At 38.9% G+C, this 12,761-nt stretch overlaps 1 protein-coding gene across 3 annotated transcripts in view; it reads left to right on the top strand.

The window, feature by feature from the left end:
• The window catches only part of LOC130087791 (male-specific lethal 3 homolog), a 274,602-nt gene that overhangs the window by 58,121 nt on the left and 203,720 nt on the right, over positions 1–12,761 (top strand). For all 3 annotated transcript variants that reach the window (XM_056254271.1, XM_056254269.1, XM_056254270.1), the window contains 2 exons: positions 7,243–7,371; positions 8,347–8,507. In XM_056254271.1, the coding sequence (XP_056110246.1) occupies positions 7,243–7,371; positions 8,347–8,507 (290 nt within the window). The remainder of the gene's footprint in view (positions 1–7,242; positions 7,372–8,346; positions 8,508–12,761) is intronic.

Here is a 12,761-nt window from a genome sequence, read left to right as displayed (position 1 = left end):
TCAACGTTGAAGGTCGGTCATGTGCCGGCTGGGTATATTAATCTACCTTTAGTGAAAGCTGAATGCCGATATCGTGGAAATGTTCCATACTTTATCCAGGCTCTCTACTGCTTCGCACGAAGTTATGACGTATCCCCCTCCCAAAGTCTAACAATATCATTGGTCGAGATTGCCTCTGGCGTATACGATTCGTCCAATGATTGTACAACATTCAATTATTTGAATCTGCGCGCACTTTCTTGATATCTAAAGCACAGAGACTAGAAAAACAATTAGGATGTTTGTTTACACGTTGTGTAATGTTTCAACCATTTTAATGTCTTCAATTCCTTCACCCCCAGTTTACCAAAGCTCAAGTTTATGCTACAAGAGCCTTGGTTGAACTCGAGCCCCAGAATAAATTCCTTGTCTTTCACACATTGCTCACCTATTGTAAATTAAAAATATATAGCACCCCATTGTAAAGCTTTATTCATGGCGGTTTGTTCCCATCAACCGAGAAAATTGTGGAGTGGCCTAATGATTTCACTGCAGTGAGGGCCTTGAATTTTGTTGAATATAGATTGACTTTGTGTCTTAATGCTTCAACGTTTTTAAAGTGGATTTACAGCCTTTACTTTTAAATTGAATCACATATTTTCTTCTCAAATAAGCATATGAGATACGTGTCAATATAGTATATGGTCAGAAAATCACTGTCAGGGCAGCATTTCAAACAGACAAAAAGGACAATGTCACCCTTAAAAGCCAAGCCAAAAGAGGACATATCAGCACACAAGATTCAAGAGTCCTTTCACACCAACAGGCAGACAGGCATTAGGAGGTTAGTGTCCAGCATTCTTGAGCCTGGTTGTCTTGCGGAAAAACTGTCCCAAAGCATGATGATCCGAGACTTGAGGCTGCAGCACCAGACAGCAGCAGCTACAGTGCACGGGGTGGGGTCTGAAAATGTTGCCACTCAATTTTTTCTCTGCCACTTATGAAATTGTTACAGAACACTTCAGAATTGTAAACACTGAGTCAGTGGTACCTGACAGTAGAAACACTGGATATAGGATGCATAAACAATCACTGACTATTCTTGATTTAATTTTATATTAAACTTAAGCTCAATTATTTCATGTACAATAACTGTATATTTAGTTACACTGTGCAACAATATCTCCTACTGTATTCATCCATCTTTCAAGGCAATATTTTTAGATCTGTTTCTGTAGTATAACACACAGTAATTATTATGTTCAATTTTTATTTACAGCATATCTGCATGAAAGGTATAGCCTACATAGCTGTATTTTTATTTTATGTATATATTTTTTATCTATCACTCTTGTATCTGCACTTGTTGAATCTTAAGCTGATGTGGCCAGCAAAGTTGATCTTTGCTTCTGAAAAATATCTGCATTGGTGGCAGGGGACTTGGAAGTTTTACATTTACCCTGTATTTGATAGGTGTGAGGTGCTAACCTATAACCCTAACCCTATACATTAATGGTAAAGTAATGTAGATATATTGGATAGTTGCTTTTATTTACTATAAAACAATGTTTATATAAAGTGAACTCCTTGAATTAAAAGTATGTAGATATATTGGATAGTTGCGTTTAATTACTATAAAAGTAAGTTTATTCAAAGTAAACCTATACATTAATGTGAAAAGTACGTGTTTTACATCTAAAAATCTGTACTTTGACGGGGAGTTCTTGTGGATGTAATTGATAATGTTATGAATTTACCAAAGAATACTGTGTAAAAACAGAAGACTTCTTTAATTGTATAATTGTAAGGTATTCCTGCAATAATTTCCAGTTTATATGCAGATTTATTCATTTGTTTAATGTTCTACAGACATTTTTTTTAATGAGATTCTTTTCATTCTACAGCAGTGGAACTGTAAAAATACAGAAAATGTTTACAGTAAATATCTGTATTTTAAAAAACAGAATTATTCCGTAATTATGGTTTTTTACTGTAATTTGACGGTAAGTGTTTGGCAACTTTGCTGCCAGACTTTTTACCGTTTTTTTACGATTGTTTTTTTTACATGTATTTACCTTAAATTTAAGGTTTCACAGTAAAAAAACACATAGTTGTCTTAATTTTAAATAAGCGATTTTTTTTGTCTTTTTACATAGAATTGAATGTAATTTAACATTCAAGCCAATTAAACAAAAGAATAATCCTGTAAAAAAACTATAATTTCTCTTTATATGAATTTACAGATTATTACTTTTATTTTATGGTTAATGTTTTTAATAAAAGTTTTTTTCTGTATTTTAATGACATTTACATGTAATGTTAAAAAAAACAGAAAATATCTGTAAAATAATACAGTATATTTATGTGAAAACTTTTTTTTTTTACAGTGTAGGTTCAATTTTGGCAAGAGTTACCCTTTAACAACTGCAAGGCCGATTATGAATGTAATTTGATACTTACGACTGATCATACCCAAACGCACCGAGACAGTTGCGTTTGGTCGTTGTTCACAGTCGGTGTTTAAGATCTGCTCTAGTCGTTGTAAACTGTCTGTAAGTGTGTTCAGTTCAGTTTTAGACTGTTTCAGCTAGTCGTTAAGTGTGTCCCCGGCAATAGTCGCCTAGCATGAAAATGTTGTTACATATGTGAGTGTTTTAAGCTGGGAACACACTTAACGACTATTTGAAACATTTTAAGACTAAACTCAACACACTTAAAGAATTTCTGTCGACTGGAGCATATTCTATTCTTTGAAAGTCATAGAGGTGCACAAACCCGAGTCACGACGGGACATTCTGCGAACTCAACTGTTAGATCCTGCACCGAAACAAGCATGGATGACAACAGATGCTGCTACCCACATATATAATATATATAATATCATCTACCCACAGCCCCGCTGTCAACTACACTGTTTGTTTGGTGATGCTAATTATTTCTACTGTGTTTTTATCTAATTAGTTTGAAATTAATTTCGTGAGGAGAACTGTTGGAGCTGTTGAACTGAATTGAACCCAAATTTTAGGATCATGGTGAAGGTAGACAATAGACAGTCTTATAGCAGGGTTCCTACGCAGTTTGGAAAAATATGGAAAAAAGAAGGCAAAGTATGGAAAAATATTTGCATTTCCAGACTATTGCCCCTTTAGTTTTCTATAATTTAGTATTGTATAAAAGAAAATGTAAATGTAAATTCATCATACAAGAAGTGTGTTTTCATGGCAGCTGTTTAATGATTCTTTAGTGATTGTCAAACACAACTGAATGATTGTGGCAGGTTATAAGCGTTTTGAGTCTCTTCTCATGATATTCTTAGCACCGTATTACAGAGCCTCCTAAAAGGACCTAAAAAAATTAATCAGACTTTTGTGTGCGCACGAGAAACCATTAAACTTAGCATAGACAATATTGTGCCATCAGCCCATTTCATGTCATGGTTTCTCCACCACCACTGAGGATGCATTAAATTGGACATTAGGCCAATTAAGAAATTGTAATGCGTTAGCATGCAAAAAATTCCTGTGAGTTCACACGTACATGAAATCAGATAAAGTAATTTATGCGATATAGTAATTTATCCCCCCTTTGACTGGGATAGACAACCAGCCTTAGAGTGAGGTTATGGGGTGGTGGAGGGATGCTGTTAAACTGTCATGAAACAGTTGAAATCTCAAGGCCCACAGGGAAGGAAATGAATAGTTGAATAAAGTCGTTATTTTTGTTTGTTTTTTGCGCACAAAAAGTATTATATTAACATTGTAGCAAATTAGCTCAAAATGGAAATATAAATAATTAATAGAATTATTATTACAATCAGTTAACCTGTTCATCCAGCAATCACTCAGTATCAATCTTCAATCATCTCTCAGAAATAATATTTTTCATGGCCACATAAAAATAACTTTCTTAGCAAGTTGCTGTGATCGTTAAAGGGTCTTTGATTTTCAAGCAGTGACCAGAATCAAAACTTTTTCAAAACACAAAAGTTTCACAAAAATCACAGACACAAAAGTAATATAAACAAACGCATACACACAATCACACATACATGGGTAAAATGGAAAGTGAAAATGACTGAATGAAGCTAAAACGGAGACAGGGTAATGAAGCTATGCAGAAGAGTCAGTTAACCACCTGAACAGAGCCATCAGTTTTTTTTGCTCAAACACCTTCGTAACAAGGGGTCTACAGCTTACACTGAACCTCTGTTTATTTTAGTATATTTACAATGCCATAGCCATTGAACGAGCCTCCGGATGCAGTCTCAGAAGAAAGTCTTGATGGTTCAGTAGTTCGATGGTGTTGAAGTTGGTTGACTGAGGACAAACTTCAGCTGTGTCGAAAGAGTCCTCTCTCCAGACCGTTACAACAGGGCGTAAAGTTACAACAGGTCTTGCGCACCGGGGCAAAGGCCCCACGGTGCCGCTGTTGGGCTGGATGTTTCCAGTCCTTTTGGACAACATGTTAGACCCTATACCGACTAAGCTATTGAAAGAGATGCTTCTGGAGGTCATAGATCCTTGTGGTAGATTTTTCCCTAAACCTAACTACGTCCTATAATATTTATACTCTAGCCCGTCTACAGTCGACATCGGCCAAGTCTAACAGAGAGAATCCCACCAGAAAACACGGATACAACAATTTTTATAGAATAGAGGTATGGCACCAATGCCATGATGCATTACATAATTTCCCTACAATTTGATTGGTTCTTCATATGCAAACCCTTCTGTTACCAGGTAAAACAAACTCTGTTTCTGTGATTACTTCATGATCACAAGTTATGAAACTAGACATCTGTCTAGTTTCATTTCCCATATTTGTTATTTATACACTCACACAACCAAAGTCATGAGTTTTCGCCAAAGGGGACACATGCATTTAGCCGAAGAACAGAACGTCTTAGTACATTGTGATTCAGAGTGTTAGAAATGTTAGGCCTAAAAGAGAAATAAGGTTAGATGTTAGAAACATGGTTAGTTTAATATACAGTTTCAAAATCCATCACATCCTCTTCTTAATATCATTAATTCATCTTTGTCATTAGGATACGTACCAAAAACTTTTCAGCTGGCTATGATTAAACCGCTTGTTAAAAAACCTCAACTTGATCCTACAGAATTAGTCAATTACATGCCGATCTCGAATCTACCTTTTTGTCAAAGATACTAGAAAAGGCAGTATCCTCATACCTATGTTCCTTTTTAGAAAGAAATGGCATCTGCAAGGATTTCCAGTCAGGATTTAGACCATACCATAGTACTGAGACAGCTCTCATTAGAGTCACAAATTATTTGCTCTTATCATCCGATCGTGGTTGTATCTCTCTATTAGTGTTACTCGATCTTAGTGCTGCATTTGATACTATTGACCACAACATTCTTTTAAATAGACTCGAAAATGATGTTGGCATTAGTGGAATTGCATGGTTTAAATCATACTTATCTGACCGTTATCAGTTTGTAGCAGTAAATGAGTAGATGTCTTATCGATCACAAGTTCAATATGTAGTACCACAAGGCTCCGTACTAGGACCGATGCTGTTCACTGTTCACTAGGACATGCTACCCTTGGGAGGTATCATTAGGAAGCATGGCATTAGTTTTCACTGTTATACTGATGATACTCAGCTCTATATTTCTTCACGCCCTGACAAAACTTACCAATTCACAAAATTAACGGAATGCATAGCTGATATAAAAAACTGGATGACTAGTAATTTCCTACTACTTAATTCTAAAAAAAACAGAATTTCTAATTATTGGAAAAAAAACGTCCTCATGTAATAACATAGAATACTGTCTAACACTTGATGGCTGCTCTGTCAAGTCTTCGTCGTTGGTTAGGAACCTGGGTGTGCTCTTTGATACCAATCTTTCATTTGAATGTCACGTTTCTAGTATCTGTAAAACCGCATTCTTCCATCTTAAAAATATATCTAAATTACGTCATATGCTCTCAATGACAAATGCGGAAAACAATTAGTTCATGAGTTCATGACATCAAGGCTAGATTATTTTAATGCTCTTATGGGTGGTTGCCCTGCATGCTGAATAAACAAACTACAGCTTGTCCAAAACGCAGCAGCTAGAATTATTACCAGAACCAGGAAATATGACCATATTAGCCCGGTTCTGTCAACACTGCGTTGGCTCCCTATTAAACATTGTAAGTAATCAGCAATATTTTAAAAATCATACAAAGCACTAAATGGTTTAGCTCCCCAGTACTTGAGCGAGCTCTTAACGCATTATAGTCCTTCACATCTATTGCTAATCCTAATTGTATTGTAATTGTAGATCCTTTTCCTATTTAACACCAAAACTTTGGAACAGTCTTCCTAAAATTGTAACTGTTTGGGAAGCAGATACAGTCTGTCAGTTTAAATCTAGACTAAAAACACATCTCTTTGACCTAGCATACACATAACACATTATCAACTTCTATAATTCAATGTTAGGCTGCATAGATTAGGTCAACCAGAACCGGGAACACTTCCCATAAATCCTGATGTATTCTTTACATCATAAGAAGAATGGCGTCTACGCTAATATTAGTCTCTCTGTTTATCCCGAGGTTTACCGCAGTCCGCCAGATCCAGGCCGTATCCAGACCTCATGAAGGACATGCGCCTGGACACGACAACGCAGTCCTGAAGTGTCAACTAGTCTCTCCCCTGTGAAGGCCTCCTTCCCTTCCCTTTACCTCTGTACAGATAAAACATTGTCAAAATAATTTTCCGTTCACATGGCTACGCGGAAGCGATAAATTCTGTATTATATATTTTTAAGGCCAGACAAGTGATTTGTTGAGGTCAATTTGTAAAGAAAGACTACACGGCTGCGCACATATATTTTCAAACGCGCATACCTATAGACTAAACGCGTAATACGCATGTGCACACCGTCAGCATTTTCAGAGGTTCGTGTTTTTGAAGCTTGCGCAGAGAACTTTTTTTCCCCCATAATTTTTCAAGGCTTGCACTTTGGAACCTATTTCAAGGTTTGCGTACTCGAGCCACCAGAAACTGTAGTTGTGCGAATGAGCGGGCCGGAGCGTGTTATGTGTTTTCTGTTAGAACGGTGTCATGCTAGCTAAGTCACAAAGGGCTTGCTAGATCATTAATAAAATCTAATGAATAATTGTCCATCTAATTGGTCCAGACACTACTTTATGTTTATTATTTGTAATCTGGATTTGCATGACTTGGAACATGGAATTACACATATGATCTTCTAACCTTAATACTATGCTTTTACACAGAGGGAAGAGCAAGAGCCGCAGACCAAAAGGGAGAGTGAAGACAAGAGCATCACTATAAACATTGACATCCCTGATGTTCTCAAGAAGAAGCTGGAGGATGACTGTTACTATATCAACAAAAGAAAGAAGGTATGCCTGTTACTCCTTCGGTAACATGTACATAAAAGAGCATGATTCAATGCAAACCAGAATAGGGCTGTGCGATATGGACCGAAAAAAACCTATCAAGATTTCTTTGATCAATTTTGCGATTTCGATTTTAATCACGATTTTGACACGCACAGACACGCTTTACATTCATAAATGCATTCAGTGTGAATTTGAAACATATTTCCAAAGGAAACCAATTAGAGCTTTATCAAAAAGCTGTAACATGTCTCTAAAACAGACAAGGCAAAATAATCAATAAGTAAATGTGTAACAAAATGTCTCTAGAACAGACGTATGGCAAAACAAATATTAATTTGGGTAATCAAACCATCAAAACTATAAAAACAAAACAAAAAAAAAACAGACTAAAGTCTCTCAAATAACTAAAATGAGAACAGTGCTAAACACACGTCGGTTTAATTCATACTGGGAGCCAGAGGGCGCCCTCGAGCAGAAATTCCACATTTTCAAACACGTTATTAAACATTGTCTTTTGTTGGACAACAGGTTTATAAATGCTTCACATAACAAGTTTGGGAAGATGTTTGGCGCGTGTTGCTTTTTCAAATGCACGTTATGTTCACGTTCAAAGGCACGTTGCTTTTTCAAATGCATGCGACTCGCACTTGCAGTGCTTTCAGAGATCGAGCAGCATTTACTACTGATCACAGAGCCGCTCTTTACTAACACAGCCTTTGCGATTTCATAATCACACTAAGCCAAATCGTGATTTCGGTTCGATTTCGATTAATCGTGCAGCCTTTGACCAGAACTTGATTTAATGTCTCAAATTAATATGATTAAAATGGAAACACCACAGCATATCTCTTGGTCTACCAGTAAGTTTAGATTTTCTTTGGTTTCTTGATTGCAAAATTCTCTTTTGAATCTCCTTTAAGGGCATTGTCTAATGTTAACAAAAATTATTATTTAATTTTGTTTCATTGACAACAGCTGGTGAAGCTTCCATGCCTGATGAATGTAGTAAACATTCTGGAGTCCTATGTGAAACACTTCACCCTAAATGCAGCTTTCTCAGCTAATGAGCGCTATCGGCACCCTCAGAGCTCCACGCAGACCAATATGAGCCTACACTATATGCCACCTGAGAGGAAGTAAGTTGTAGCCATTTTTTTTGTCATATACATAATGGTACACTCGTCATCCATCCAGGCTTCGGCTCCCTGTTTTTGGCCTGAGACAATGGGATAGGTTCCAGATTTCCCACAATCCTACATATGACAAGGGATTTACAGGGTTTGTTCAGAGTTTTGAAAATGCTTGATTTAAACTGTTATGTTTTCAGGGTTTGAAATGTGCTGGAATTTTTGGAAAAAAAGAAAATTGACCTTTTATTAAAAAACAAATCATGAATCATTTCATATTGTGTACATTACTTTATTGCCGCACAAGTAACACTTGAAAGTGCTGGAGGGGGAGGGAGGGAGGGGGGGCGGCGATTTGAGTGGAGCGCGAAGCAAACTGCGTTGAGCGCTGAGCGATAATGAGCGGAGCGGCCTGATGTGGCTTTGAGCGGCGGAGCGGAGGGGTGAACAGTTCCGTGAGCGAGGAGCTGAGATTCTCACCGCTCCACTCCGCTCATATGCTCTGGAGGTGATTACTAAGGCTGTAAATAAATTAAATATTGAATGGCCAGCAGATAAAAGGTGTGCTCGTCCCTCTATTGGTTCACCCCCATCACGGCGCCTTCCATTTTTTCCTGATCTGCACAGCGAGCTGTCTAGATCATGGGAAAAACCTTACTCATCTTGTATCAGCCCCCAAGTTCATGTATATTCAGATATTAGGGGTTTGAGAGAGTATGGATATGGGGCAATGTCCCAGGTAGAACAGACGCTTGCGAGCTATCTGTGTCCCGGTTCAGCATCGTCCCTGAAGGTGCCGGATTTTCTCACTAAACCATTAAAGAAAACTACTTCTAATCTAGAGGGAAAAGCATATACGGCAGTGGGTCAAGCCGGAGCCTGCATACACACTATGGCAGTGTTACAAGCATATCAGGCTGACCTGCTGGGGGATTTGGACATAAGTGAGGTAGATAAGCCCGATGGGGTTCGAGAACTTCGTCGGGCCACAGATTTATCTCTCAGGGCTATTAAGGAGACCGCCAGAGCAATCGGGCGGTCTATGGCAGCCCTTGTGGCCACTGAGAGACACCTCTGGCTCAATTTGACGGAGATCAAGGAGAAAGATACAGCTTTTTTTCTTGATGCTCCCATCAATCCCAGTGTTTCCCCTACCATGTATTCAGAGCGGCGCAGCGCCGCCGCAAAATCTTCACATGATCAGTAACATCACGACATTCACTTCATTTACTTACACACCTAAAAACACTGAGACACACCTAAAAACGACCGCCGGCGCTGCTAATGCGGTGGCTCTGAATCCACTTGTTGACAAGAAAGGAGGAAAGAGCCACATATGGAAATATTTTCGATTAGGCTAATGTCACGTTGCCATAAGGGGCCGTTCACACAGTGCGTTTTTTGCGCGTGCAAATTCGTTATTTCAAATGTAGGCGCGGCAAGCGCGCTCATTCATGGTTGCATAGCAACGACAGACGCCAAGCGCTTTTGTAAAGAATAAAGCGGTGCGAACTGCGGTCTCCATGAGGACGAGGAAGTATCAGCAAAGAATTGATTGATTTCTAGCCCTTGCATTAGCTTTACTACTAGATATATTATGGAGATGAGAAATAAAAAGCCGCCCTGTGCTGCTATGATCAGCTGTTCGGCCGAGCTTTCGATGTTGTTACGGAAAGGCCGAGGCTGATCGATTGTTTTTTGTCACATGACCTGTTGAGATGTTTTCATCTATGGTTTTCATCTCGCCGCGTCGTTTCTAGAGCCCGCTTGCCTTAGAATTGGAATTGAAATAACGTAATTGAATAACCTTAGAATTGAAATAACGAATTTGCGCGCAAAAAACGCGATATGTGAACGGCTCCTAAAGTGGACTCGGGTGCGGTTGTATCGGGGTAGTTTTACGAGTACGAATAGTCTACATGAGCACATTATCGGACCGACACCCGAGTACTGGTATCAGTATCTTCTTTTACGGTCTATGGTATCGGTGCATCCCTATTTATGTCATTAATATTAGTGAGTCAGAAAAGCAGTTCTAGGCTTATTCTTGCCTGGATAACTCTTGGCAGGTTTAAAAAGCCCTTTTAAAATTAAATATGAGTTTTGGATTAAATAAAAGTACAGTTAAGTCAAATAAAAACGCGTTTTATATCTTGCATAGTTTGGTAACACTACAATAAGATACCATTCATTAACATTACTTAATGCGTTATCTAACATCAACACATTGAGTGAACAATATATTTTTTCAACATGAATTAATGTTTGTGAATGTTACTTAATACAAACACTTGATTGTTCATGTTTGTTCACTTCATTCATTGTGCATTAAATAATGTTAACAGATATAACTTTTGATTTTAAAAATGTATTAGTAAATTTTTATAATAATTTTTCTGGGTTGTGCCGTTTAATTTTTCCCCTATCAATTTCTACCTTATAGCTGAAAATGAACACAAAAGATATGAATAATCCTGTCTAAAATTATAAAATGTAGGTTTCTGTTTGTGACCAGTTCAAGGTACGTGCTGCAATAATCATGCCTTGAATCTGTTGATGATATGTCATATTTGTATGTCTCAAAATGTCCATTTCTATCCACAAAACTTGCCAGAAGTCATGGTTTAAGGGGTTATTTAAAAAAAAATTCTTCCAGAGGTGCATGCCCCCGGACCCCCCCGCGCTCGGCTTGGTGACAACCTCCGGCATGTGATGGCTGCTGGAAAAATTTCTAGGGGAAACACTGAATCCTTCTGGTCTCTTCGGCTATGTGGTTATTTCGGTCGTCAAGAGTCTCCAGGAGGCCAAATTTCAGTCAGAGGCGGTTAAAATATCTCTCCCTCGCTATGTCCAACCCCCTGGGGCTGCTAGGCGTGAGCAGCTCAGCTGTCTAGTTTCTCATACGCACCACAGCAGCCAAAGCCTTCGCAGCAGAAGCCGATTCCGAGGGCCGTTCTTCACGCCGAGAAGGCTTCGGCTCAAAAGAAATGGCGCCACCGGCGTCAGACCAGTGAGGGCAGCCCCAACCAGGATGGGACGGTGTACACCTCATTATACAGTGGGAAACACTGAATTTTCCATCTCGGTGTCCTCACGAGACCATTCTGCCAACCCCGCCACCCTTTGTGCTTCGGGGCGCAGCGGTCTCCAGCGAGCCTTTGGCGCAGTATCAACTCGACATTGCGTCAGACTCGCACCCTCTGAGGGGGGTTCGAAAACTGGTCTCAACTACACCAGAGGCCAGCCTCGAGGGGCTAGTTTCCTTGGTAGATTTTCTGGCAGCGCGGAAGCTACTGCCAAATATATCTCTATGGGTCCTGCAGTTAGTAGCAAGAGGCAGATTCCAGTTTGGTTCTCGTCCTCCAGGCTAGAGCTGGGTTTCGATTCAAATTTCAAGAATCGATTCGATTCCGATTCTCAAGATCTTGAATCGATTATCATTATTCGATTCGATCCGATCCGATCTGATCCGATTTTCGAGATTTAGATAAGTGTTTTTGTTTTTTCCAGCTGTTACCTGAATTACAGGACTGTAGTTATGCAACATATTGATACTATTAGGCTATTATAGACATTTAACTGCTTGTTTTGAACTTCATGCATGTGTATTAAATGTTAAACAAGTTCATAATGATAACAAACAAGACTGTTTATCGTGGTGATGTGTAGCCTACAGAGGCTTCGCACAGACAGTGAATGAGCTGTTACCTGAATTACAGGACTGTAGTTATGCAACATATTGATACTATTAGGCTATTATAGACATTTAACTGCTTGTTTTGAACTTCATGCATGTGTATTAAATGTTAAACAAGTTCATAATGATAACAAACAAGACTGTTTATCGTGGTGATGTGTAGCCTACAGAGGCTTCGCACAGACAGTGAATGAGAGAGATCGGCAGAGCGCGTGCGATTACCTGCGTCTGTCTCTGAAGTCATATGTATTCGTGAAAAAGGTTGCCGTGTCAAAGGAAAGCGAAATATTTGTCGTATCATCCTTTTAACGTTCACGTCACGGGTATTTACCATAAATGCCCGACAGGAGCAGCGCTGGTCAGCATTCCACTGCGCGAGGAAGCCGCGGGGAAATAAAATCAGCGAGTCACGCATTGAATCAATGCCATATTGGTCTCTAATAAGTGAAGCATCAGCTTCAGCGTTACCCATGCGACGCATTGCTGCTCAGCTGAGCCTTGAAAAGTGGAACTCAAAGTTAAAAATAATTAACACCTTGTTTCATTACATCTCTTTTAATGAATCA

The sequence above is a fragment of the Rhinichthys klamathensis genome, unplaced genomic scaffold, assembly GCF_029890125.1.
Source record: "Rhinichthys klamathensis goyatoka isolate OS25496 unplaced genomic scaffold, OSU_Roscu_1.1 h1tg000111l_1, whole genome shotgun sequence".
Classification (NCBI taxonomy): domain Eukaryota; kingdom Metazoa; phylum Chordata; class Actinopteri; order Cypriniformes; family Leuciscidae; genus Rhinichthys; species Rhinichthys klamathensis.
This window is presented reverse-complemented; position numbering and strand designations above follow the sequence as displayed.